The sequence below is a fragment of the Furipterus horrens genome, unplaced genomic scaffold (assembly GCF_987537825.1).
Source record: "Furipterus horrens unplaced genomic scaffold, mFurHor1.1.pri manual_scaffold_11, whole genome shotgun sequence".
Lineage (NCBI taxonomy): Eukaryota > Metazoa > Chordata > Mammalia > Chiroptera > Furipteridae > Furipterus > Furipterus horrens.
The window spans coordinates 81,677,937-81,705,866 of NW_028327181.1; the positions used below are offsets into that span (position 1 = coordinate 81,677,937).

The window sequence follows — 27,930 nt, forward strand, 5'->3', positions numbered from 1 at the left end:
CTTTATTCACATGGGACCCAGGCAGGAAAAGATCAGAACCCAGTTTGAGAACTTTGAGAGTCTCCCTGGGGCTCTGTGGTTTGGGAACTGTAAGGTCAACTTGAAGACTGCCGTGTGTCACTGTTTCCATTACACATTTTCTAGGGTCTCCACTTGGTGGTAAATTCAGAGCAGATTCTTCTGTGCTGGGGGATGGCCCAGAGAGGTAGGATTTGAGAAACCTCCCTGTTGGCCACCAGAAGCCCTGTCTGCCCCAGATTGGCTGATAATAAGAATTATTTAAAAAGCTCTTGATGACTCCACTAATGGGGGGGCGAGGGGGCGGGTATTAGTCACACAACTCCTCCCCCATAATCCCCAGCAGTTTCAGTTAACCCGTTGGGACACAGGGATGTTGGCTGAAGAGGATTTTTTTGTCAGTTTTCTTTTTTGAACAGGTAATACAAGTAGCATAGAAGGAACTGTAAGATGAGCCCCCACCAGTGTTTCCCGGGGCCTGGTTAGCATTTCTTGTGTATAAATGCTGAATTTTAAACTAAGATTAATATCCTTGCAAATGAAGAGTAGGTGAAGTCTGTGCAGGAGTTGAGGGTAGTAATAAGACAGGATAGTGAGAAACCAGGAAAATTCCTTGGCAAGTGGAACAGGGAAACTGAGACAGAGAGCTGAATAAAACGGCCAAGAAATTTACAGCCAAGTACAGGGCAGAAGGCCCCTAGTGCCTGGCAGGGGTCAAAACTGGGGAAACAAGGACCTCACCCCCAGGGTAACCTTTCCTCCCTGGAGAAAACATGTAGGCCTCAATTGTATTTCAGCTCCACACCCAGAAAAGCAGCAAAACCAGGTGGTCGAGACCAGACTAACTGCAGCAACTAAAGACCTCCTGCCCTGTCACTGACCAATCAGTGGAGACCATGACCCTGAAAGGGCACACCTGGAGAACTGATGAATTTTCTACTGAAAACCTCCACTGAGACCTCCCCTAAGAGTACTGCCTGCAAAAAAGAGATAAAAGCCTCAAGACAAAGGACCGAGCACCTGCTCTCCCACCGGGGAGCGACCCCCACCATTTCCTTTCATTTCTTGTTCTCCCACTTCTTTCCCCACAGGCACGGGTCTCCTAAACTGTAAGGCAATGGGCAGCTGGCAGCTTGTCCCAGGCTGATCCCCTGAACCTGTCCCCAAAGCACCCTTTTCTCTGACTTCCCAGTGAGCTAAGGCAGCCCAGCCTAGGCTCTCCTGTTGCTTCTTCCACGCTAAGCCCTTCCATGTTTCACTGCCTGCAGCTTTAATAAACGCAGCCTCACAGTCACCTGGACTCGTGTTGTAAAGTCTTTCTGACATGCAATCAAAAAGCCACACACTACAACTGGTCCTAGGCAGATCCGCTCAGGGCCAGACCTCCTGTCCGGTAACAGGAACAAGAGTATAGGAAGGAGATGAAGAGACCTGCTCTGGTACAAGCACCGGGCAAGGACTTTTGAAAATGCCCAGACACAGTGCACTGGCCCAGGACCCACCCTACCTTGGTGATAGGCCATGGAGTGAGTGCATAGTCGTCAAATGACTGGAAGCCCTGGCAGAAGTTTGCTCTCCCCGGCGGTTTGTACTCATTTACTGGAATTTCTAAGACAGTGTGAGGAAGAGATGATGAAATGTACATGAAATCACATTTTGAATAGTTACTGTTAACTTTCTATTGTCCAGTGGTGTATGGTGATTATCATTATTGATTGGATAGCTCAGCCATTTACTTGTGTGATCTGGCTAAGTTAATTAAACCCTGTGAGCATTGCTTTCCCCATTTGTAAAATGAGAATAATGAGATCTACCTGTAGGGGCTACTGTGAGGATTAAATAAAATATGTAAAGGGCCTAAACCTTAGAGACTGTCAAGATAGTAGTCCTTTCCCATAGTGTGCTTTAGAGGGAGCTGGGTATTTGGGTTCAAAAGCGTCCAATACAAGGACCTGAGCAAAACATTTCAAATCTCTGCATCACCCATTTGTCATCTAAGACAGTGGTTTCTACTGCTGTCTTTTTGCAGCTCAGAGCTATTCCTTCACAAGACATGATTCTATAACATCAACATCACTACAGTCTCATTCAGCCTTCTATTTACCATTATCTACACCCTCTTAGAATTTTTTCAAATATGTGGCAGTCTCCCCAGAAAGATTACTGGGTACCAAAAGCATTTTTCTGGCCCCAAGCCAGTGGCTCTTGGGGCTGTCCTTGGACAGTTGCCGTGAGGTCCTTGGAACTCAGTGCCTGTTTTTAGAAGGAGGGGCTGTTAAACCCTCTCCAACTCAGGCACCTTCTAGAGGCTGCCTCAGCCCAGGCTCATTATCTGGAAACTTCCACTGCCCCTGCCTGTTCCTGTTACCCCACTCTCTGCCTCTCTAGTCCTGAGACACTACTATACATCCTAATGTTTTCTTCTCTGTGATATTCCCAGCCCTTCAGCCTGGGTCTTACCCATTCTAACCCTAACTCAGAGCATCTCCTGTCCCTGTCCAATTAATTCTTTGCTATCCCCTCACTCACAGCTCTCCATAGCTCAAGGCAAAAGCTGCAAGTCCCTCCCTTCCCATTTGGTCCTTCAACTCCCTTAGGCTATATATAGCACAGCTGTGCCTTAGACTATGTGGAACTTCAAGTTCTAGTCACACACCACCCCCCTTCCCCAACACACTAGGGATCCTGAAGCTTCCAGTTGGGCTAGGGAAGTCCAGCAAGAGGTAGCAGCAGGGAGGGGTTGGAGAGGGACTAGAAGTGGTGTGCTGCATTGTGGACCACCCAGAATCTGTTGTCAGGGACTTTCCACTCTTCCCCCAGCCTGCTTACCACTCTCTGCCACTTGCTCTTTCTGAAGAAACGGGAGGAGGCAGTGTACTGAGAATTCTAACAATCATCTTACTTAACCCTTAGGATGATCCTATGGGTACCTGCTATCTCCATTTTACAGATGATGTAGACTCAAAGAGGCTGAGTGGCAGAAGACCAAGTATTTAGAGGGTGGTTGGTCAAGCAGCTAACTGACCCCGTGTCTAACTCCAGCCAACACTCTGGATCCCCTAAGTCCATCAGCATCATTCATTTATAGCCCTGTAAATCAAAATTTCTATTAATGTGACCTGATCTGAAAGAAAGAAGTTTACCAGGCAAATTACTCACGTAGAAATGCTGAAACCAAAATAATTATTAAAGACTTGGCATATTAACAAAAATGTTATCATACTTTTTATCTGTTTACTAAAGCAGGACTCTCTAGAAATTCATTTCAAAAAGATCTCTGTGTGTTCTCAAAAGTTTTTGAAAACAAAAAGCAATTTTATTCTATTTCAGGACTTCCCTTCCATTTTACAGTCATTGTCCTGTTAGTCCAAAATAGTGAGATTTGCTTTTAGGAACGGTGAGGAGCCTGGACCTTTTTCTCTGTGTCACTTACTGTGACCTTGGGCAAGACATTTAACCCAAACCTTGGTTTTTTTCATTTGTGAAATGGGAAGAATAATAGTAATAGTACTTACTTCATAGTTACTGTAAGGGTTATTCAACAAATAGCATAATCTACTTAATGCAATCAGCACACTTTTGGCTATTATGTGCTCAGTCAATTATAACAACTATTATTTTCTCAGTTCTGGGCTGGGATGCTGTGGAGCATCAGCATGATCTCAACAGAAAGAAGTTGAACTTCACTCTCTAGAGCTTAGTTCTTTTTCTAAGGGGCTTGGAGTTGATCTTGCTTCTTGCCCTGTCTCATCCAGACATTTCCACCCCCAACTTCTGGACTAGAACATCCATCTCTTGAGAATTCAGGCCACTGTTGGGACCAGGAGAGGCAGCATGGGCGAGTGTGTGAATGACTGGGAGGAGAGTTCCCATGGACACTGGGGATATGTGAAGGCCTTGGGGAGTTGCTGTGACCCTGGATCTTTTCCTAGAGCAGTGAGTACTGGAAGAGAAGAGAGAGACATCAACTGCTGGACATATTTCCAGTGCTGAAAAGCCCCTTTAGGGCAGACATATGAGGCTGAGAGTAATTTAGGGAAGGAACAAAGGCCTGGGATGGAGTGGGACTCTCCAGAGCATCCAGTCTTTCTCCATTTGCTTAGTGGCCTGATTGATTAGCATTCCTAAGCTTCAGTATCAATCTGGAGAGGATTTCAGCTTGGCCAGCCTCCTGGAAAGCAGGTCAGGAGTACAAACATTGGAGCCAGCCAGACCTGGGTTCAGATCTCTGACATTACCATTTCCTACTTGTATATCCTTGGACAAATCGGGTCCCTGGTCTATAAACAAATGACTACTTACCATATAGAATAGAAATGCAAATATCTAGAACAGAATAGGCACTAATGTTGGTCATTGTCATCTCTGTAACCTGAGTGAGCATTACCTCCAGGCAGTATAAAGAGGCCAGGAGAGGTGAGGGAAGTCTCAGTTGACTTAAACTCCTGAACAAATCTCCTTGGTCCAGAAAGTGCCCTTGAAGATATCAAGAACAAGACCAAGACCAGAAAGCCTGCCTCCCACAATTGGAGCATTTTATTTACAGCTCACATTGTTCATAAGAGTTTCTGAAGCGGTATAACTCAGGAGAGAACCCTGGATCTCTACCCATCCTTGCCTCTATATTTCCATCTCAGTTCTCCATATCAGGTCCATCTCTGAGCCAGTCACTAATGTCCATGGGAATTAAAAGATTAAATCTACTTAAGGGATCCTTTCCATATGGTCTTTCATTACTCTCCAGTGCCTGGAGACCAGCCTGAAACTCAGCAGATGGGGGGTTAAGACTGATGCCCTGTCCTATCTCCTCCCCTCTCCATTCCCGACTTCAAAGTCTCCATAAAGCCTGCCACTGCTTCTCTGACCCCATAGTGGCAGCTTCATCATCAGCTTTTGGCTGGTTCAACAGACGCTGAGCCCTGGCCTGGTGTTTGCAGTCTACGTTCTAGGCATCTCCTCCTGCGGTAAGCATCAGCATGCTGAACACCGTTAGGGCCAACAGTTCTTCCTCCTCCAGGCAAGGAGGGGCAACCAGGTGTAAAAGTTGCCTCAAGCAGGGAGCTTGTTTCATGGTTAGATTTAGAAGGCAGCCCACAGGCAAGAACCCTGGGTTTAAGGACCAGAACTCTGGGACTCTGTCTAGTTTGTGATCAGAGCAGACATTTACAGAGGTTAGCAAGTAGAACGACAGGGGTCACCAGCCCAGGGATGGAGGCAGGGGGCTGGTGTATGCAAAGAACCTGGCAAGAGATGGACCTGGAAATGACAATGGCTCAGGGACCAGAATTTGTACTGTTAGCATTAATGTCTGAAATCCATGCTAAAGTATCCACAAATCCCTGTCTAATTATTTAAATCTCTGGCTCTGGTGATTGGGTAACCATGGTCTAACAGCACGGCATGGCTCTGGCTCCCTGGGGCCAGATCTTGTTCTGTAGATCCCTCAGGAGTAACTGTCACAGACTCAAGGCCAGTGGAGGGGGGGGGGGTCGTCCCAAGGTTCAAAGTCTTTTCCTCCCACCCTCATCTGCAGATTTTTCCAGCTGCTTTTTTTTGGCCCAAGGATGATACCCATAGGGATGCAGATTGGGGAGGGGGAAGCAGAGAAAACAGTGAACTCAGAACAAGCTGGGGAAGAGGCAGATGTTGAGGAGGTGGAGAAATGGCGCTAGTGATCCAGCCATCTGAGACAGGACACCTGGGGCATCTTTTTAAGTAGCGGCTGTGTAGGGCATGGTAAGAGAGGGTCTCAGCAGGCAACTTTCTCCTTTCCACCCCTAACTGAGGAACATTGGAGTTCTGATTGTGGGGTGCCTCCTCCTTCTAGGACTGGGCTGAAGACTAGGAGCCCCAGCTGCTAACATCTGGGGGCAGGATCATGTCTGCTGACAAAGGCTGGTCGGTGCCACCCGAAGGTGAAGACAGCGTGTCTGAGAAGTTTCTGAGGAAGACCAGGGAGTCTCCACTGGTGCCTATAGGTGAGTGGGAAAGGAAGGCATGGGGGTCGAGCAGGGAGCTTTCTCTTAGAGAACATCTCTCCTAGTCCTATCAAAGAATGAAGCAGAGAACTCAAGTGGTCCCACCCACTGAACAATCAACAGCTAGAAGAGCAGTGAACCAATGGCAGAGGTGCCAAGGGATAAAGGGACACCCCCTTACAATGAAATGAGGAAGTCTGGATGGGTGGAGGGGGTTGCCAAGTGAGTACACAGGGTTTGGGGAACTGGGGGGCACCAACACCAATGTCCGGAGGAGAAGGAGCTGTTGGGTGACCCCCGGGGCTTCCGTCAAGGTCCTGGGAAAATAGGGAAACAGCTGTACCAGGATGTGGGGTTGAAGGGCCCGGAGCAGAGCTAATGGGGGTAGGGGAGTCATGATGATGGGCTATTTGTATATGGAGGAGGGGTCACTAGAGGGGGCAGCCACTTTGCAAACGCCAACAATTCAGTAGTCTAATAACCGCCCCTAACCCCCGTGAAGCTACACCAAAGCAGCTGTTTAATCAGATGCTCAGTCTGCCTAGTGAGTTTTATCTTTCATCAAGAGTGATGTGCTCCATGGATGAGGCCCAGAGGTCATGTTCTCTGACTACAGGCTTAGGAGGCTGCCTGGTGGTGGCAGCATACAGGATTTACCGGCTGAAGGCTCGTGGTTCCACCAAGATGTCCATACACCTGATTCACACTCGAGTGGCAGCGCAGGCCTGTGCTGTGGGTGCAATCATGCTAGGTGAGTGCTGTCACAGGAGAATGAGACCTGTGAGTCCTGATAGTTAAGGGACCATGATTTCAGTCCCTGCTCCCTCTACAAGGCTCCATACCAACTTCTTGGTGAAACCCCCATACTGAGACATTTTCAGGGTTCCCTGTTTAATCTCCTGTCCCAGGCCTGTGGGGACAGTGTGCAGTGTGTTTCATGAGTTTGTCTTAGTGGTGAGAAAAACCATGCAACAGAGCATAGCTTGAATTTCTCTTCCTCTCTGGATCAAAAGGCAGACAGCGACTTACTAGCTGTGTGACAGTGGACAAATCCCTCCCTCATCTTTGGTTTCCCGTGTGTAACCAAATAACCACCCCTGGCTTGCCTACATCACAGGTTGCCCTGAGGTTTCTCAGATAGAAATGCACTTGAAGTGCTTTGTGAACTGTCAAATGAGTTATTTCCCCAGGCTGTGTGGTGGGGTGCTGATAGCAGCTGTTGAGCCCTAGGCAGAAAGATGAGCAGATAAGCTGGACTCTCTGGGGACCAGCTCCAGTCAGACCCCTGGGGCTCTGCTCTGTTGTAACTCCCCCTGGGACACCTGGGAGAGTCAGAGAATGGGTGAAACTTTCAATGCCAAGGGGCATTTTTCCTTCTCCCTCCTCACATAGGTGCTGTGTACACGATGTACAGAGACTACATCAAGAGAACAGCACAGGATGTGGGAGAGAAGTAGGCTCCTACAGCCCAGGGCAGACGGACCCTCTGATATGTTCCTAATAAAGGAGCTTTGCAGAAAACTGACAGTCTCTTGTTCATCTGGGGAAGAGCAGAGTAAGGGATTGGTAGTGGCTGGTAGGGGAACTTAGAGCAAAGGGTTGGAAATGAGTTTTAGCCCCCAACTCCAGGGCAACAGAAACTCTCAGGGCAGAAAGGGAAGTGCAGTTAGACCTCTGGTCCCAGAAAGCCAACAATTCCCAAGCCAGTCCAGGTCCCACCTAGAGAAACATGGTAGAGGACAGGATGCCAGAAGTGGGAGCGGGAGGCAGTAAATAGGCCTCCATGTTCACGCGAACACTGAATTAAGAGGCAGGAGCTCCCCCACCACTAGCTGCTTCCCTGGGGAACCAGGCAGGAAGAAGGATGCAGCTGGGAACAGAGGCTATGAAGCCTCATGGGAGACGGCATAGATTTAGAACCCAAGTGCCAGGACTAGACTGTGCTGGAGGAAAGGGGGCGGAGGGGCGGGGATGAAAGGAACAGACAAAGGCAGAGGTCAGAATGTTTTGTTTACTTATAAACCATGGCTAAGGTCAAACTTGTAAAAAAAACTCCAAGTAAATTCTGAGGACAGGGCCTTTTGGGGTTAAACACTTCACATCCCCTTGTTCCCTGAGTCCAGGCTCCTCTCTGTTCCCTGGGAATGGAGCCAGGCAGAGCCCAGAGACAGAACCGGAGGCACTTTCGACCTCCCTCATTGGGCCCTAGGTTGTTCAAGATGGCCACAGCAGCTCCCAGATACTCTCTGACAACACGGAGTCCAAGTCACACCAGGTCCCAGCTTCCAGTCCAGGATGCAGCCCCTGCAGGGAGCAGGAGCTGCTAGGGGTCCTGGCACTCACATGGGGTAATTGAGCACAACATCCTGTTTGGCGAGCTCCAGCAACATAGGATCATCGAAGAACTTGCTGATGCTCACGTCTTCACTCAGGCCCTGCAGAGGGTGGGGGCAAGTACAAGAATGAGCCCTGTGTGGTGTCTGGATGAGCTGGGGGCCATCTGAGAGCTGTGGTTGAGTACGAGGCTGGGGTAGGGTGGGGTGGAATGCTAGCCAAGCTGTTTGAGGAGCCCTGCTTTTAGGGCACTGTCACTGGGGAGCAGGTCCTCCTTTCCCAGACAGACCAGGTCCCAGGTTTGGTTGCCTGAGGCCTGTACAGACTGCATCTCTACATTGTACAGTCGATTGCTCTTAGTCTTTGGGAGAAGGGTTCAAAAGGAAGAAATGAAGAGAGATAAAACTCATGCTGAAACCCCTGGGGGTTGAAGGGTGGCGCTGGGTCTGAGGGGACACACACCTTCCTACGACGGGTTTTGATCATGAACTCTCGGGCCAGGTGAGGAGCTGGCTGTGGCTCCAAGGGGCGAATGACAATGCTCTTATCCAGAGGATCACCAGGAACAATCTGAAAGGCAAAGGGGTTTCAGAGGTTCCAGGCAGACCTCCAGTGCATTTGGATCTGGAAGCAGGACTCTTCTTAAGGAGGTTGGAAGATCTCAGTCAGAACTAGCAAGGGGAACAGGTCAAAATGGACTGACTTGTACAGGTGGGAGGCCAAGCTGGCCAGCCTGCACCATTTTCTTACCTGCCAATGATGAAAGACAGATAGGGAAAAGGCCTGCCCCTGGGTATGAGTCCGCAGATCAGTCTCAAAGCCAAAAGAGTCGATAGCCGGGATGAAAGCTTTGATGGTGTAGAGAGGGGAGCCTGGGATAGGCGCATCCTGAGTCACATGCCCCCTGAGACAGAACAACAAAGGCTGAGTCCCTAGTCCCACAGAGGTCAAAAGCAGAGAAGCAATCTGCCCCCAAATACACCCCAAACCAGAATTACCATCAAAGAAAGTGTAACTGTGAACGCACTATAGGAGGCAGAAAGGGCTGGGGCTCCCAGTGTAATTCCAAAGGGGCAGCAACCTCTGGGCCAGAGTGGGAGCATCGATGGACACGGTTTTATAGACATTCTCACCACTGACACACTACAGTACTTTCCCCAGGAGCTCTGTAAGGAGGGGTGCCCAATAAGAAGTCTCAAATTTTAATCTGCAGGAAAGCTGCGCATCTCCTCATTCCTATTCCTACTTCCTTCTGAAAAATCGGTTCATTAGGTTTCAAGAGTGGAGAGCGTGGGGAGGCAGATCCCTTCCCGGTAGTCGAATGACTTCCTGCTCTGTTCTTCTTCTCTGTGCTGCCCACAACGTGCTAGGGGCTGCTCACCTGCGCCTGGCCAGGACGGTATAAACAGCAGAGACACAATCTGCAGGGGCCTGGACCTCTACAAAGTAGTAAGGCTCCATCAGGCGAGGAGTGGCCTGAAACAGAGCAGCAAGAAAGCATTCCTCAGCTTGGGGAAGGCTGAGGACTCAATGCCCTGAAGTAGCAGACCCCTACTCACTTACCATGAGGAAGGCAGAATAGACGACTCTCCTGGCCGTGGGGATGATCTGGCCCCCACCCCGGTGCAGGGGCTCCTGGGCAACCACTGCATCTAGGATCTTAAACTTGACGTTTCGAATCACTGAAAAGGAGATGGGGCAGCTGATTAAGGAGTGGTTTTGGGGCTAATCAAGGGCCCATGGCCAGAGCAGCAAGGAGCCTCTTGTAGCTTTGCAGCTGTCCTGTGGCCACGGAAGGTACAAAAATCACCCTGCAGATGGGCATTCTGATAGGATATGCAAGGCTGTAGCTAAGAGGACAACAGTTAAACATATGTTCATTTGTTTCAGGCCATGCCAGACATCATAAAGCTTCTCTAGAAGTTTAAGTGCTTCTTTTGCAGACATTTAATTATTTTTGGATGTAATAAGTTCTAGGAATTGCATATTTGTTCCAATTAAGCTCAGTTCTGATCTATAAATCACTCTAATCCCATCCTCCTCTTGATACATCTCCTCAAACTTATTTCTTCTCAGGAACCAGGAACAAATGTCAATCTAGAAATGACTTCATTTCAGGATGTACTAAGTGGCAGCAACCTGATAGGGAGGAACAGAAGGAGGAAGCTGGCCCAGGACATGGGGTGGCCCTGTGTGCCCCAAGCTGCTTCTCCTGCCGGGTCCCAAAGATGAGTCCACCCACCCAGCTCCTACACCCAGGCCCAAGGACCCTAGAGGACTAAGGGAGAGGAGGTGGAGAAACTGGTAGACTCACACTCATCACAGAGGGGTCCTTCCCTGGTTCCCCACTGGAAACCTTGAACAATGCTGTCCTTCACTGAGCCAAGAAGGGCCTTGTCCACCTGCACAGAACATAAGAGTCCTTTGAGTCCTTTAGTAGTGACCCTGGCAACAGCAGAAGAGTTTAGAGGGAGAAGATAGGTACACTGCTATGAGAACATTCTCCTTCACCAGAAGACACAAAACACTTTCAGGAAAAAAAAACACTTTGCAGTTTCTTCCACTTGAGCTAAGAGACTGCCACATGGATCCCATCAGTCCTCCTGTACCTCAGAGGGCAGGGTATCATCCACCAGGATGTTGGGGCCGGTGGCATCAGGGCCAAAAGCCCAGATGGAACGGGCAGCTAGAAGATCCCAATCGTACTTGGTCTGGAAGAACTCTCCCAGCTTCTTCCTGGGGAAGGAGGAGACAACGGAGGGCTCAGCCAGCTCTGTGATTGCTGGCTCCTGGGGCCACACATCCTGTCTTTCTGGTGACAGTCACCTCAGCCCACCCACACTGCGCCCAGAACAGCAAAATTACTTTCCAGAGGAGGCGTGTTATTACCAGTAGGTAAGCTATGGTGCCCTGCCCTGCCTCCCCTTAACCTAGAATCAGAGCTGTGTTCTCGCCTGTTCCACGTGATCTGGACCACCTCATTCTCAATGTCTTCAGCAAGGCCCTTCTCCAGAGGCTCAGCAATCATGGTGATCTTGTTTCTAGTTACAAAAGGAAATGAATCATGAGGTGGGTGAACAGGACTAGCAGAAGGGCCATTCCTAAGAAAAGGGTGACAAAGGGGAGCTAAGGCAATGACATCAGTGAAAGCCACAGGAGTAGGATAGAGCCAAAAGGGCTTGCCTTCTGTCTTCTTTCATTAGAATCTACCAGTATTTTAAAAAGTAATGTTTGGGGCAACATTTTAAGATGGCTATATTATACAGAAAGAAGAAGGGGCAACTGCAAGTCATCCTGGCATAGAAAGTTTGGCAGAGGACTTCACAGGATCGCGTCCAAAGGCATAATGGATCAGAGGCCTGGGCTAGAACTCAAGTATCTCTAGCACCCCCATCCCAAGACTTTGGGGTCTTTATTTCCACAATGCTTGTGATTGTGGTGGAGTTGGTGAGGAGGGGAGAGTGTCTTCTGTCAGTCCAAGGGACACTATGACCCCTAGCTTACTTCCTTTTAAAAAAAGTTATTTTTTAAATCCTCATCTGAGGAGATGTTTATTGATTTTAGAGAGAGAGGAAGGGAGAGAGAATGAGAAACATCTATGTGAGAGAAAAATATCAGTTGCCTCCTGTCTGTGCCCCAACCAGAGATCAAACCTGCAACCTAGGTACATGACCTGACCAGAAATTGAACCCGCAACCTTCTGGAGTACGGGATGATGCACCAACCAATTGAGCCACCTGGCCAGGGCTCCAAGCTTACTTCTTATTGGGTGTTTCAGCAAAGCACTTGAGAGAGGATGTTTCTACCACGGTCTCACAAAAGGTAACAACGGGATCAGCAACCTGGGAAACAAGATAAATTATTAGGCAAGGCTTCATTTTGTTGGAAGGACAACCTTCTGCCAAAGGGAATTCTGAGGGCAACTTAACATTATCTCTGTGAGAACCCCTACTCTTTATCAGCATCAGTGACAAAATAACAAGCTAAAAGTCACCATCACTAAAAACTTGAGAAAATTTAGTGTGGTGCAGCATTTATGTTCTAGAGCCTAGAGTATATATGGGTCAAATTCAGATCTAAATACAGTTCCCCAAGGTATCTTTCAAAACCTGTTTTACCGACCCACCACTGTTCACTGAATAACCCCGTGGGTCTGTCAGAGGTGGCACTAGAGACGGACTGGCAAGTACCCATTCTGCTCTCAACCCGTGACGTCTGGGTAGCAAAGCTCCTCCCTAAAGCTCCTACATGGGCTGTATCTGGGAAACCCAGCATCTTCTATAGCACTAGTCCCAGGCACATTAAAAGAGTCTAAGAGGGGTACCCGAAGGTACTCATTCCCACCACCATAGGGTCTCAAAGAAAATGTGTGTCTCAACTGGGAGACTGAGGCCATGCATATGGGCGGTTTAATTGAGGGGCTATGTAAAGACCTGACAATGAATTCAGGAGAGCCAGGCCTCACTCTCTCCTTGAAACCATCCACTCTGAGCCCTAATCACCACAGATGGCTTACTGCCCAACTTTTTCTTTTTAAACAAATGACCACAAATAACTTTGGCTTGGAAGCCTTGACTTTAAATGTGTAACATTGAGAATAACCCTGCAGAAGGGGGCAAACCAGATCTCAAATGCCTTCCCATTTAGGGGGCAACTGATCACGCTTTTCTGAAACAGATCGCTAGTAGGGCACCCCCCTCTCCTTGGGCATTCCAGGGGAACCTAGGGTTTAGTTGCTTGTGAAATCAGTCTGGAGCTGTGAGCCGAGCCCCTGGCCAGGCAGTCACTCAAGAAAGGGCTGCTGCTTTACCTTGATGTCTATCTCTGAGTACATCTTCCGCAAATCATGCATCACGCAGTCCAGGTAGAGCTCCCCAGTCCCCAGGATCACGTGCTCGCCAGACTCTTCCACCTGAAACACAGCAGCCCTATGGTCACAGCCCAGATTCTCTTGTGCCAACAACAGCAGACAGAAAGAGGATCAAGGCTGGAACCCAGGAGGAGGTGCCTGAATCCACTATCATGAACAGCCACTGTGGGTTCCAACCTCTTCAATAAGGATCAGTGGAGAGTCAGTCCTCAAGACATCTGGATCACTCAGCACAGTGCTACTGGGTATGAGGTCACCAATTAAAAAAAAAATTCTGTCCTAGCTGCTGTGGCTCAATGGATTAAGTATCAGCCTTGTGAACCAAACGGTTGCCAGTCTGATTCCCAACCAGGGCACATGCCTGGGTTGTGGGCCAGGTCCCCAGTTGGGGGTGTGCGAGAGGCAACCATACATTGATATTTCTCTCCCTCTCCTCCTCCCTCCCCTTCTCTCTAAAAATAAATAAAATCTTAAAAAATTTTTTTAATTTAAACATTGATGCGAAAGAGAAACACCAATCAATTGCTATATGCCCTGACCGGGGTTCGAACCTGCAACCCAGGTGTGTGCCCTAAGAACTGAACTAGGGACCTTTCACCTCTTGGGAGGTGGCTCAACAACTGAGCCACACCAGTCAGGGCATAAGGGCATTAATTTTATTCCCATTTAGCCATTTACGGAAAACCCTGGCCTATGTCTGTGGACATACGCTAACCCTTAGCCCTGGCTAACTGCTCAGAAAGGTGTGCTGGTGGGCTCAAGAGTATAGAAGGGTCAGAATGACTCATTTCCCCCTCTATATTTTCTGGAAAATTAATTCAAAGTATACTCTCCAAGGAACATCTCTTTGTTATGTACACACTTGTGAAGATGCACACACACGTGTGTGAGCCCCCCACCCCCAATCTCATCCTGCCTTTAAATGACAGTGACAGGGATTAAGCCCTGATACAGGCTGTTGGAAGTAGCAGATCATTGCCACCACATGGACACGAAGCAGGAGGCAGCACAGACCACTCAGCGGGGCAAGAAGGGCTTGGCAACTGTTGCAGGCCTCAGGCCTACCTTGGTGGTGAGCGACGGATAGCTCTTGTTGACTTTGCGCAGACCGTCCAGCATCTTGGGCAGCTCTGAGGGGTTGACTGGCTCCACGGCAATCTTGATAACAGATGTGGTGTTGAATTTCAACGGCCGGAAGATCTGAGCCTGAGATCCAAAATGCAGAGGAGTGAGAACACCTAGCCTGAGTAGGCACAGAAAGTGCAGAGGTGAGAGAGAAGCTGAGGATCTGCTTAGGAGCAGATTCTTCCCCAACCAGGGGCCATGGGGCTGCCCGGAGACAACCTAAAGGGCCATTTATTCCCATGTATTTTGGCAGAACAAAGAGAGAAGGGAAAGAATAAAAGGCACTCCTCCTAATTCCTAACACCTGAGCAGAGAGCAGGGCGACTCCAGCAGGGTCAGATCTAGAAGGCTGAGCCTGTGCTGAGGTCTGGAACCAAGAATAGGCAGTGACTCTGGGTGAGTCCCCTACCAGTTCTGCTGCTTATTGCTCACGTGTGCCGTGGTCCCTGACCCTCTAGCTTAAGCCAGTTCAGCTGCCTCTTCAGAAACTCTACCTCCTCATTGCCTCGGGGTTCAGTTATGGTCGCCGTCTTCACAATCGGCTGATCGACACCTTCAATCAGAACCCAGTTGCCAGCAGGAACTCGGTTCACCTCAATGTGGTACCTGTAGCAACATCCAATAAGCAGCATTGACACTTGGGTAGAGTATTCATTCCATAAAAATGTACTCAGCACGTACTGTGTGCCAGACCCTGAGCCAGAAGCAGGGGTCAGCCAAACATACATTCTAGCAGGGGAGGGATGCAATAAACAATCAATCATATAACCACACATATACGTAGTTACAAACTGATAAGTGCCATGAAAAGGAAGTGCAAAGGATTAAAAGAGGACAAGACAGGAAAACTTAATTCCAGCTGAATGCTGGTGGTAAGCAAGCTGCTTTCAAAGGCACAGAATGGACGGTGACGCCAAAAGCATCACAGAATATACTGCAGCTCTCCCAGCTCTTTAATTTTCTTCTGCCTTCTAGTGAACGGGGTGGATTTGGAGGAGGGAAAAGTGGCCTTCGGCGAGGCGCAGCAGCCATGTTAGGAACAGGACTGCCTGTTCTGCTTCCTAGCTGAGATGCCACACTTAGAAGCCAACAGGCAGCCCAGAGGCCCAAGCTGAATTTGTTCCACAGACAGGGATGCTACAAGTGACCCAGCAGTTTTCTCTTTTGGTCAAAGAATTGTCAGTGGAGACTGGGAAACAATTTCTTTCAGGGAAAAAACCTAACAGTTCTAACTCAAGGAACACAGAAGCAGAAGAGGGGATTAAGATGAGTAAAAACAGGGATGCTGCTACAGAAGTTCCCGTAAGCCGTTCAAATGCAAGGGAAGGCGCTGGGCCTTATCTCAACAGCAGCTGCCCTGTGGCCCTGGCAGTGGTGAGAACTAGAAGTCAACAGATCTGTGGGGGGGAGGGGGTCACTTCAGCCCCCACGGAGGGAGCCAGGCAGCTGCTGTGTTTCCAGGGAGAACCACTCCTTCCAGCTGCTGGGGGCAGTTCCAGTATACAGGACAAGTCCCTCAAGGCTCCGGATAGCAGTACCTGGCCACAGAGACCCAAAGGCGGCCCACGGTGCATATCTGGGAGTCTTCCTCATCCTCCAGAGTGTAGTTCTCCCCCAACACCTTCACAGGCTGCCCAGCATGGATGGTGCCACTGAGCACCCGGCCAAAGGCATGAAACTGAACTCCATCATCTGTGCTGTACATCTTGGTCGTGTGGCACATCAGGGGACCCTGGAAGAGGGGAGAGAGTGCAGCCTCAACCACACATCTGCTCTGGGTAAGTACTGCTGTCTTCATGTCCCCTCACAGCAATGAGAGGACCTCTGTGAGGGGCAGCCCAGACCGAGGAGCAGATGTGGTGATCTCCTGGGAAAATCCTCACCGCGCTCTCCTCCTTGCTTATAAATACATGTCTGAGGCAGAGTGAAAAATAAACACCCCCCCATCAAAAAATTTTTTTTTCCTTTTTTTCTGGGAAGATGAGGGCAGTAGGGAAGAAAAGCAGGTTAAGGATAGCAGATTGACATGGTTAATTTGCAAGATTATAAGACTGACTTGCCCCAAATTTCCTCTAAGAATGTAACTCACAATTCTCATTTGGCTGCATGTCTATGCAAGAAGCTAAGACTACCGAAGAAATGGCTGGGAAAGGTTTTTAAAAGCCAGGACTGACCAGATTCACAACCATTTGTTGAATCTTTACTATCTAGCAGGCACTATAACCCTTAATCTTATTTAAGCTTCATAATGACCACACACATATTATTATCCTCATTTCATAGACCAAGACCCTTAGGCTCAGAAAGACTGAATAACGTTCCCAAGATCATACCACTAGTGGCGATAACATCAGGCTTTGAGCTCAGGTCCGTCTTACTGCTCATGGGGAGGGGCATACATGGAAGGGGGAGGAAGGCATTACTCCTGTGACTAGAAAACAGTATTCCCGCACAGGAGGGAAGCAATTGGAGAACTGGGGAGCCACGTTCCCTTACATCGGGGTCACAGTCGCTCATGGCCTCGCCGAGGTCGGAGTCCACGCCGCCGGTGTAAGTGTGCTCAATCTTGGACTTGGCGCCCACCTTTGGAGAAGGGATATGCTGCACACACATGTCCACGAAGCCTGTGGAGGACAAGAAAGCCATTACTCTACACCTTCACAGGGGATGTGGGCAGTGACTTACTCATCCACTCAGGACGGTCAGAAAGCTAAGAGTGAGGGGGCTGACTTCCTGCTCCAAAAGCTATGACATTCTGGTTCCAGGGGGAAGTGATAGCGTTTGCTGGGAGCATGCTGCTACAGGCTGGCGTCACACTGATGCCAGGAAGAACAAAAAGCACCTCTCGGTGGTTCCTTGGAACTCAGCTGACAAAAAAATGTCAAGTATCTCTATCAATCCATGACCTTTTATTGAATATAAGCACTTACATGAAACTAAATAAGTACCTCATCTCCTTTCTAGATCTACTGAAAACAGTCCTGAAATGGACTCTTCCCTTTTTAACAGCCAACCAACCATACAAGAGGAAACCTCCATTAGCACCTGGCAGAGGCATGTCTGCTTTTAAGTGGTGTCTGCCATGTCAGAATAATGGCCAGCCCAGAATGAAATACTAGAATTATGCACTTTGGAGACTCAGACAGCTATATCCCACTAGACTCAGAATCAGGAAATTGCTGATGAAGAGTCCTTAGCCAACACCTTTTCCTCTCCTTTATTTTGCAGATGAGACATTAGAGTCACAGAAAAACTGGGTGGCTGGCTCAGGGTCAGACCACAGAAAGGCCAGGACCAAGACTCAGGTCTTTTCTCAACCAGTCCAGGGCCCATTCTCCTGTATCACCTGCTTTCTGTGTAACTAAAATGTGGGAGAGACAAGCTCAGGGGAAAGAGAAATTTGAGTCTATAACCTGTCTTCTTAGTCTAGCCTGGTGCTTTTCCCACTAGTTGACATCACCCACGAGTCCACCTTCCTGACTGCCTCCCAGCAAAAAATACTAGAACTTCAGAATCTGCTTCCCCATTTCCTTTACTTGCATGCTGCTCCTGGTAGGGAAATTTAATTGCTTTTGTTTCCCAAGACAGAATTCTTGGTACCATCCACTAAAGAAAGCAGCTAGGAAAAAACCCAGGTGCTCTTTATCCTGACCTGTAGTTTATTTAAAAGAACCTTAGATCTCTGACCGTCACTGTGGGTTAGGAAAGTCCCTCCAACACATGTGGCAGAGCGCAATGATGGTGATGTTAAGGGGGCCATGAGCTCTTTATTACCTGTGAATTCGCCAAAGAACTTTTTGCAGACCAGTCTGAGCAGGGGACGGATGTTGAGCTTCAGCTCCTCCTTGGTCAGGTGGATGCCAAGCTCATCCAGGGTCCTTGGGAGGCTGGTGTCCACATCACCCACAACCTGTGACAGTACCAGACATCACATCAGCAGCTGCAGTGATAGCTAGGGAGCAGGACAAGGGAAGGCCAACAGGCAATCTGAAGGATCACTGCACTAGGTTTTTGTCTGTGGGGAAAGCTTTCGGTAAGGACAATTTAGTTTCAAGGAAACCTGTTACCTACCCTGCAAACCAACCCTGGGTGAAGCAGGCTTGGTAAAATGCCCACACCAGCCACTAAACCTGGCACTCTCACACGGACTGCTGTCAGTGCTGCCCCCTGGTGTCTGAAAAGCAGCATCTCATCCCACTCAGGCAATCTCTTACCCTTCCCTATTTAGAGACTTCTCAGATTTAGAGAGGATCACTGCACTGGAAGGAACCAAAAAAGGTCACCTTGCAGTTCATCCACTGTCAGGGCAGGGCCATGCTAAATCATCCTCAGCAGACTCAAGGTCTCTACTGAGACAGATTCTATAAATTTCTTTTATTAATCCATTCCAGTCTGACACAAGATACTAAGTAGTTTTTAGCACTAATAAATTTTAATCACATTATTTTGTCTTGTTGCTATGGTTTCCTATTTTAAAGTTGGAAGAGCCACACACATTTTGTGTATATGCGGGTGTTCACTGGGCACAGTACTTAGTCAACACTTGCATATTTTATAATTGTCTTAGGAGAAAAGTCTGTATGAAAATTCTTATACAATATTACTTTCAGTTGTGCCTTTTAGGGAGCACAAATTCTTACAAATACAACATTATACTCTTTTCTTTGGAGCATCCTATACGTTTAACAGCATCCTTATTGCTGTCGGATGCATCCAAGGTCATACTGCCGTTCTTTTAACGGCTTCATTTTATGGGATGTACCATATTTCATTTAATCAGACTCTCACTGATGAACACTCTTTCACATATTCCCCTTTACTCTACTTAGAGGACTGTTGTGTTCTAGATCGAGAGGACTGGTGATCAATCATCTTCACACTCAGTAATACAAAACTGAGCTGGTTTAGGGGCAGGGCAATGTCCAAGTTCATCTTGTGCTTAAAAGGGCAGACTCAAACCAGGTGGCCCAACACACTAACCTGAGCAAGGATCTTATAAAGGGGCTCCAAGATAAACTCCACAAAGCTCCTCTGGGAGCTGCTGGTTGGGGCTTTTTTGGTAAACTTTCGCCTAGAGAGAGAAAAAAAGTTATGGGTGAACCAGGAGGAAGAAGGCAGTCACTGACCTCCAGGGGGGATTTCCTAAGTCTGTATCTAAGCAGGGCCAAGGGGAAGAAATGTGCGTGTGAGAGCCTAACGTTTCCAGACTGCAAGGGCATACGGTAATGATCCTCACGGACGCCTGCACTGAGCTGTAAAAACCTCAAGAGAAACAACCTCTCACCCTGTTAGACAGACTGTTCATGAAACCAGCTCACTTAGAGGAGGAAAGATGGTAGCTCATGTCTAAAAGAAAAGTAGGTTGTAACGTTCAGAACTCTTTCTCTGCCTGTCCTCACTTCCTGGGAAAATGGATCACCCCTCTAGCGTCACTTCCCATACCATACTTACGTCTTAGGGTTGAAGTAGATGTCACCCCAGAGTCTTTTAGCAAATTCCTGGTAGTTAATGTCACCTGTAAGAGAAGCCATACAATTATAATCTACTTAGCAAACTATTGTTCAAAATTCTCTTTCAGGTGGTACAATTGGTTGGCAGCTAAGGAATTCTAGCACCTTTCTTTCCAAGCTCCAGATATTTCCTTCTACCCAGGTAGGCGGACAAGGATATGAAGACACAAAGGACATGACTGGCCTAAAGTTGACAAGGCTATGCTGGAGCCAAAATGAGCACTCAAGTAGCACTTCACCTCTACCAAGCATAGGCTTGAGCTACACACAAGGGTACAGTTTTTCATTGTTCCTTTGATAGAACAGGCTCAACTGCCTACATGCTATCCCCTGTCTGCACCTAAACCCCGTCCCCTCTGAAAGTTGGTTCCCTCACTTTCCCAATCCACCAAAGCTCGATGCTGCTGCCAGTGTGGGCAACCTCCAAACTGCAGTGTCATGCTAAGGCTCTGACTAGCCCTAAGCTTCCAGAAGGCAGACACCTAGCCCTCTGGACAGAAAACACCAAAGCCAACCTTTGTCTCATCTTTTACCAATTAATATTTCTAGTTTGACTGCAACTGCTAATCCTGGTCTGACTGAACCATGTCATTGTGACTTTTAAAGTTCAAGGTCTTCTGAGCCAAGGACTCCTATAACATTCAAATAGATCACTAATATCACCAACTATCTTGCGGATATTTCTACCCAGAAGACAGACTGTTCTCTCTCAATCAAGATGGCATAAAGGGAATTCATCACCTTTTCCCTAAAGCCCCACACCCCTTGAGACATTTATATCTCTTTCAGCAAGGCTACCGTTGGCACTTCATCCAGGCTCAAAATCTTTTGCTTCCCACTTTGTTAATTACCAAATTCTTCCCTACAGTATTAGTTTGGACACTCCCTCCTCTGTGAACCACTGTGTCTCTTACACACCTCTATTACTGCACTCAACATATGTCGTATTATAATCACTGAACTGAGCTGCTTGAGTCCTCACCAGCACTAGGCCTACACAGAACAGAAGTTGAATAAAGGCTTACTGAAATAATGAGTTACCATCTCTCTGATGCACTTTCTCCTTCTCAATCTCAGTAACATTAGTCCAATATTCACAATCCTGGGCCTGAATATTGTCATAAATGTCTATAAACAGGTGTCCCTTCCTGCATACTTTCCTATCTCTGGTTTATCTTCCATCAGGTTTGTACATATTAACCCACCCCAATATTTAACATTTAATATAAGCTCCTAACTGCCTACAGGTAAAGTCTAAATTCCTTAATCTGGCATTCCAAACCCTCCTCAATGGGGTTCCAACCTAGCCTGCGGGCAGTTTTACTTCAACTCTTCTCCTTGGTGAAACTGTCCTGTTACTGAACAGGCTGGGCCATAGGCTAATACCACCTGCTTCTGTGCCTCCTCTCCCAATCCTGTGAGTCTAGAATTCCTGGTTCCCTGTTCTCCACTTGTTTCAGCCCATGTCCTTCATGCAGCCTTTCCTAACCCCAAGGTCATTGGAGCTGACTCCCCCTTCTGAATTCCCTCAGCTCTACCTGCCTACAGAAGCCACATGGAGCTCAGCCCACACTACCTTACACTGCCATCCATTACTCTGGGTATTCTGTGTCCCCACTGGATGAAGTTCCTAGAAGTCATAGACTATTCGTGATTTACTGTATTTCTAGTAAGAGAACATGGTATCAGTTTTGGCAGTATGGCGTGATAGACAGAAAAAGTACCAAAGTAGATTCTAGTTTCAACTCCCTCAATAACCTCTGGGCAGTTTTCCCATATGTAAAATGAAGGAGAAAACCTCAATGATCTCTGATATTCCTTCCAGTGCTGGCTTTTCATGATAATAGTGCTGGAGCCCACAGATGTCTCCTTTGTAACAGTGGGCTCCAAGGTGGAGTACTAATCTCTCCTGAGGCTCAGGGCCATTTTCAATCAGAAATCGAATCACTAATACATTGTAATTACAGAAAAGGTCTTGGATTTTGCTTTATGTGCTGATACAAAAAACATTCAGAAACCTATAAACTGGAATCCTGTTCAGATGTATTCACTTATTGTCTACCCATTTCTTAAAAAAGAATCATCTGGCCCTGGCTGGCGTGGCTCGGTGGATTGAGCACTAGCCCCTGTGAACCAAAGGGTCGCTTGTTCAATTCCCAGTCAGGGGACATGCCTGGGTCGCAGGCCAGGTCCCCAGTTGGGGGTGTGAGAGAGGCAGCCACACATTGATGTTTCTCTCCCCCTCTTTCCCACTCCCTTCCCCTCTCTCTAAAAATAAATAAATAACGTCCTAAAAAATGTATTAAAAAAAATCATCTGGAAACAATGAAATATATGTCTGATGATGAGAAAATGGCTAAGTTATAGTACAAGTATATAGTAGACCAATGGGCAATTACATAAAATGACTGTTATGAATTTTAACAAAACAGGCAAATTGTTATGCTCCAATGCTGTGTGAATATTTATCCTGTGTTATTATATATATATCACGTGATCTCATTTATGTAAAACACTAAACAGAGAAAGAAAGAACTGGAACAAAATATTTGTGCCTTGGTCGGTTGGCTCAATTGGTTGGAGCATCACCCTGTGCACCAAAATGTTGCAGGCTTGATTCCCAGTCAGGGCACATACCTAAGTTGCAGGTTGGATCCCCAGTTAGGGCTTGTATGGGGTGGCAACCAATCGATGTTTCTCTGGCACATCGATGTTTCTCTCACCGCCCCCCCTCTGAAATCAATAAACACATCCTCTTGTGAGGAATTTTTAGAAAATGTTTATAATGGTTATGATAATGAGGTTATGGGTAAATTTCGCTTTCTTGACTAGATTTTACTTTATTTTCCACTTTCTTGCAATAAGAATGCAGTAAATATATATGTATAGATTCAAAAAAAGAAAGAAAAAAAAACCGACCAAGAGTTATTCACCCATTTTTTTCACAAGGGCACCCGCCTCTACACTAAGCACGAGGCAGGACTGCCGACTGGGGGGAAAAGAAGCCCTGGAGCTCCAGCGCCTACTGGCTGCAAGCCTTCTCACAGAGCCCGTCTCATCAGCTCTAACAACGGGGCGATAACCACCCCTCTGATGAAGTACGGTATCTGACACACGACATCCAGGACACGGAACCCCATGGGACCTAAAGGAATTGGGGAGGCAGAGAGGTGGAGAGGAGCACGGGAGCCTGCTGAGACAGGAAGCTGTCCCACGGTTGTGATGTTGAGGCTCTAAGGACCTATGAAATCATTCAACTGGGCATCCCAGCGGCGGCTCGATTGCACTGACTGCAAATCCAACACTGAGTTCTTAAGTAGGCCCACAGAATTTCTACCTGCCTAGCTATGGCTGAAAAGACAGCTAGAACACTACTAACGAGGGGGAGTCCATCTCTGAGGAAGAGATCTGAAGGGGCTTTGTGAGCAGGGGGAATTCCTTTCTGGCAGAATTTCTCTCACTCTAGGAGAAAGCCTTAGTCTAAAATAAGCTCTTGCTTCATCTTTGTCTTCTTTGTCACCTTTATTGTTCTATTATTTTAGAAACCCCTTAGCCTGAAGAAAGGGTCTAGGGGCCAAAAAGAACCCCAAATGTAAAAATAACCGTTGAGAAAATGCTCCCTCCCAACAGGAGACTCTGGCATGAAGCCAATGTCTAAACCATTCAGCAGGAAAGGCACACGACTCTGGGGAAGCTGGCGAGACCAACTGCCAGCCAGAGCTTACCGAACGTGTCAGCATAGATCTTGGCAAAGGAGCCCAGTGTGAAGCAGATGCTGTACTGGGAGCTGGAGAAGCAGACGTTGCCCAGGAGTGGGGACAGGATCAGGTTCTCATCAGTGGAATACATGCTGAAACAGAGACAGTTGTGAGTGTACAGCCAGGCTGACACTCCGCCAAGGATAAAGGGCAGGGACTCAATATCACAGCCTCCCTCCAGGCCTTGCCCTCGGATGGGGCTTACATAACACAGTCAGCTTTGCCAACAGCCTGGTCCAAGAAAGTGACATGATGAAGTTGTTCCCTAACTCCCAGTAACAAGCTGACTTCCCAGAGCGGGAGCAACCTGCATGATCCTGGAGAAGTTAACTGCACTGGACAGACAAGGGGAAGCTTGGAGGACAGAGATAAAGGTCTTAGAACACAGGAAATAAATCTAATGTGATCGGAGAGAAACACATTCTGGAGAAATCTTAGTTTTATAAACACAAATAGACATAAACACCAGTATAAGTGATTAAATAAATGAATACAAGTAAAAGTAACTTTGCTCTCAAATCCCATCACCTTACTCTTCTTTATTGTTTTGCTTAGCTTGTTTTTCAAATTCGTGTTAAAACTGTATCTTAAAAGCCATGCAGAAGCATCAGCACCCCAAGTTCACTAATACTTATAGGAAAACGAGTTATACATAGGGATCTAATCCACAGCCCATGATGTTTTATGGAATCTCTTAATTTAGAAATAAAAGTACTGGCTTATAAAGAACAGTCCCCCACCTCACTCTACCCCACTCGCAAGTTATGCTCCTCAGAGGCAACTGCTTTCAATTCTTTTAAAGCTGCTCCGTAATTCTAAATAATGTTTATGTTGCCATTTATTGTTTAGAGGTTGAGAAATGACTTCCTATTTTGGAAGATCAGGATTTGTCCCTATCCTACCCCATCTCCCTTTTTGAAGAACTGTATCATTTCATATTTTGGATTCCTGATATTATATTGGGCTCTGGTCATTCTCAGCCCTTCCAGAGACAGGGAGAAGTAATCCCTGTTGAGAATCAGCACTGCAAAGCAGAGAAACTCCCAGACATAAACCTGTCCTTGGCCATATAAGTGCTGTCCCCAATCCCCAACTATACAAGTGTTTTCTCAGTAAAATGGTTTCTTCCCAGGGCCTTTGAGGGGCCTCAAGAAGTCATCCAGTACATTCTTTAGCCTACAGATAAAACTGTCTTTAAGACATATTTAATCTATCCTTCAAAGCCACCTTAATACTGTATTCTAAAGTCTCCCACAGCCACCACTCACACTCATTAATGTAAGCCCTCGTATACCTATCTTGTAAAGCAAGGTGTATCCAGAAGCAACAGCCAATAGTTCCCTCATTTACTCAGTGCTAATAAGATAACAGCAACCAGCATTATTCATTGATCAGTTACTGCTAAGCACTCTAAGTGTGTTACATCAGATATCTATTTAATTTCTTGTAATATCTCATTAGCAAATATTATTATCTCCTTTTTACAGAGCAGAAACTTAGGCTCTACAAGTTTAAATGATTGCTCATCTTTACATGGTGCTATGAGGTGAAGATGAGACTTAGTCTAGAGCTCAAGGCACTGACCACAATACTCAACTGAAGATGTGTGCACAACTGGTTAAGGCAGAAGGTGAATGAAGCCAAGGCTGCAGAGTCCATCCCTGTAGAGCCATGGCATGAGCCTCTAGCCCTGCCCAGCAAGCTCATCAATGCAAAAACTAGAGTCCCTGAGGACACTGCCAGGTTCCTTATACCTTATTAATCCATTGACCTCATCTACGATGTGACGCAGCTTGTAATAAGCATCAGTTGGAGGCAGCTTCAGCTCCAGGATCAGCCGGTCAATCTTGTTGATGCACACGGTGACCGCCAACCTCTCTTGCACCGCGTGCTTGATCAGCCGCTCTGTATTCAGCATCACCTGAGAGACACAGGTGGTAGCAGCAAAGAGGGAAGAAAAAGCCAGAGCAAAGTCAAAGAGGGTACTATACGAAGTATGAGGAAAAGAGGACCTGGGGAAATAGACTACTGGGTGGAAACAGAGGCTATCTTGCCCAAAGGCAGATTCAGGAACTATAGGAGGGCACACCGTAGGACTGAGAAATGAATAAATACAGTGATGTCGCTGGGAGCCAGGTTTCTTAGTGCTAGAGAAGGAACAGAAGAAGAATGAGGAAGAACCTCTGGTGCTAAAATGGAATTGCAGGAATTAAGATAAATTAATGATTTCTTCCTTTTTTGTGTGTGTATTAGTGACTTTTTAATATATATGAGTAAAAATAGTTATAGATTTGTATGAATATATATTATCTGTATTTGGTGAAAGGGTCTAGAAGCAGTGCACCCCAATAGCAATGAACATATCCTGATCTGTTTCTAAATACCAGTCCCTACTATAAGGAGCCAGAGTTCCTTAGAGAAATGGCTGATTCCAGGACTGGGGCAGGGAAAGTACAAGATGAGTCTAGAACATCTTTTTTGTTTCTTAAAGTAAGGAGGTACTTAAAAAAAAAAAAAGGTTGGACATGTCAAAAATATAAAGGAGACAGCCTGAAGCTCTCACTAGCCAAATCTGGGCTAACTAGAGTATAAAAATATTTAAAGAGAGTAATGGATTCAACCCAATGAGTAAAGTAAAATAAAAATCAATGAATCCATATTGATAATAAATAAGCATATAGAGGAGAAGGAAAAGCTCTTCCTTACAACAGAATTCCAACCAATAAATACAGAAGGAAAAATAAAAGAAAATAACCACTTGCAACTCTTATAGAAATAAGCTAGGAATGATCAGTAGATGACAAAAACTACAGGTAAAGTTTGATAAGGAATAAATGTATAATAGACCCAAGGTATCACCCTGCAACTTATTTATTACAAAGGGGAAAATCGTAATTTTACACTGAAGAAAAATCTAACAGAATTGCTTTAATCAGTGATCAAAGTTGACATCATGGACCTCCTGATGTGATGGGACTAGTAAGAACACAACTGTACTTATGAGTCGTCGTCGTTGTCGGCAGCCGTCCGTCTCGAGAGACGATGGTGTAGCTTCTTAAGAGTCTATCTGCACCGCCGAGAATGGCTGTGCAGTCCGACTCGGGAGTGACACGGTATCTGTCTCCTCCCGTGTTGAATCGACATCTTGTGATGACGCTGGAGTGTCCTCTCCAGTGAAGCTGAAGCTACAGAGCCTGGGCAGGGTGATATGGAGGGTCTGCTGTTGCACATGCAGCAGACCCCCCCTCTCTTCGCAGCTGAAGGGTCCAAGGGAAAGACGGAGTCAACACAGCTTGGCTTCAGGTGCGCCGCAGGAGTTGCCGGTGTTGACTACAACGTCAAACCGCCTTAGGGACTCCGGCTCCGGATTTTCTGTCGGGGTTTACTCCCTTAGCCTTTCCCCTGAAGAGGTATGCCGCAAGGCAGCGGAGGTTTTTTGGAGTCAGAGTTTTCCTTCTCTGATGTGCCCTGACTGGAAGATCGAACCAGCGACACTTAGCTCGCAGGCCGACGCTCAATCCACTGAGCCAAACCAGCCAGGATTATGAGTAATCCTGCCAAAATAACCTGAACATAATCATGAAGAAACATCAGACAGACCCAAATAGACATTCTATAAAATAAATGGTGCATACTCTTCATGTCAATGTCATAAAAGACCAAGAAAGGTAAAAGAACAGTTCCAACCAATGGAAAGAAACGAATGAGACACGAAGACTAAATGCTACGCAGCATCCTGGGTTAGGAAAAGAATTATCTAAAGGACATTATTGGGACAATTAGCGAAACTAAGTCCTGTAGAGAAAGATCTGTACAACAACACTGTATCAACGTTAAAGTCTCTGATTTTGGTAATTGTACTATGGTTATGTACGTGAATGTCTGTTTTTAGGAAATACATTCTGAAATGTTTTACTTTCAAATTGTTCAAGGGGAGAATACACACACGTGTGTACATGTACAGAAAGAATTACAAAACAAATGAGGGTGAATTCTTTGTATTTACAACTTTTCAATAAGTCAGAAATTATTCCAAAAGTCAGCTTAAAAAAGGCAACTCTGGCTCCCTCTGCTGGCTATTTCACTAATGACAACCTGAATGAGGTTAGTCAAATTACCTAATATAAAAGAAACCATGGGCCTTTTAACTTCAATCTCACTTGAGATTAGAAATACTCATTAACATTTCAAATCCATTTACATGAATATACTCTCCTCCTTTCATTTACATCTGTTATTTTATTTTTGTGTTTTCTGAATAGCAATGGGTCCTATCATTCATTTTGACCTTCACTGGGCAGGAAGTTAGGAACTCATATTGAGAACTGATTTTGAAC

The 27,930-nt window shown here is 46.7% G+C and overlaps 2 protein-coding genes across 2 annotated transcripts in view; one reads left to right on the forward strand and one right to left on the reverse strand.

Annotated features, from left to right (window-relative positions):
• Nucleotides 1-5,572: 5,572 nt before the first annotated feature.
• HIGD1B (HIG1 hypoxia inducible domain family member 1B) lies at nt 5,573-7,517 on the forward strand. The gene is made up of 4 exons (XM_090291501.1): nt 5,573-5,754; nt 5,846-5,996; nt 6,613-6,747; nt 7,389-7,517. Exons 2-4 carry the CDS (start codon nt 5,897-5,899, stop codon nt 7,451-7,453), a joined length of 300 nt encoding a protein of 99 aa, XP_090147627.1. The 5' UTR covers nt 5,573-5,754; nt 5,846-5,896; the 3' UTR covers nt 7,454-7,517.
• Nucleotides 7,518-7,993: 476 nt separating this feature from the next.
• EFTUD2 (elongation factor Tu GTP binding domain containing 2) overlaps nt 7,994-27,930 on the reverse strand; it is a 33,859-nt gene continuing 13,922 nt past the window's right edge. The window contains exons 10-28 of the mRNA XM_090290721.1: nt 25,348-25,514; nt 23,561-23,685; nt 19,777-19,840; nt 19,306-19,396; nt 18,100-18,235; nt 16,822-16,949; nt 15,864-16,057; nt 14,820-14,931; nt 14,266-14,406; nt 13,141-13,242; nt 12,090-12,172; nt 11,285-11,371; nt 10,940-11,066; nt 10,645-10,732; nt 9,894-10,012; nt 9,712-9,806; nt 9,081-9,234; nt 8,793-8,900; nt 7,994-8,431 (exon numbers count right to left, since the gene is read on the reverse strand). Of these exons, the coding sequence (XP_090146847.1) occupies nt 8,336-8,431; nt 8,793-8,900; nt 9,081-9,234; nt 9,712-9,806; nt 9,894-10,012; nt 10,645-10,732; nt 10,940-11,066; nt 11,285-11,371; nt 12,090-12,172; nt 13,141-13,242; nt 14,266-14,406; nt 14,820-14,931; nt 15,864-16,057; nt 16,822-16,949; nt 18,100-18,235; nt 19,306-19,396; nt 19,777-19,840; nt 23,561-23,685; nt 25,348-25,514 (2,217 nt within the window). The 3' untranslated portion in view covers nt 7,994-8,335. The remainder of the gene's footprint in view (nt 8,432-8,792; nt 8,901-9,080; nt 9,235-9,711; nt 9,807-9,893; nt 10,013-10,644; nt 10,733-10,939; nt 11,067-11,284; nt 11,372-12,089; nt 12,173-13,140; nt 13,243-14,265; nt 14,407-14,819; nt 14,932-15,863; nt 16,058-16,821; nt 16,950-18,099; nt 18,236-19,305; nt 19,397-19,776; nt 19,841-23,560; nt 23,686-25,347; nt 25,515-27,930) is intronic.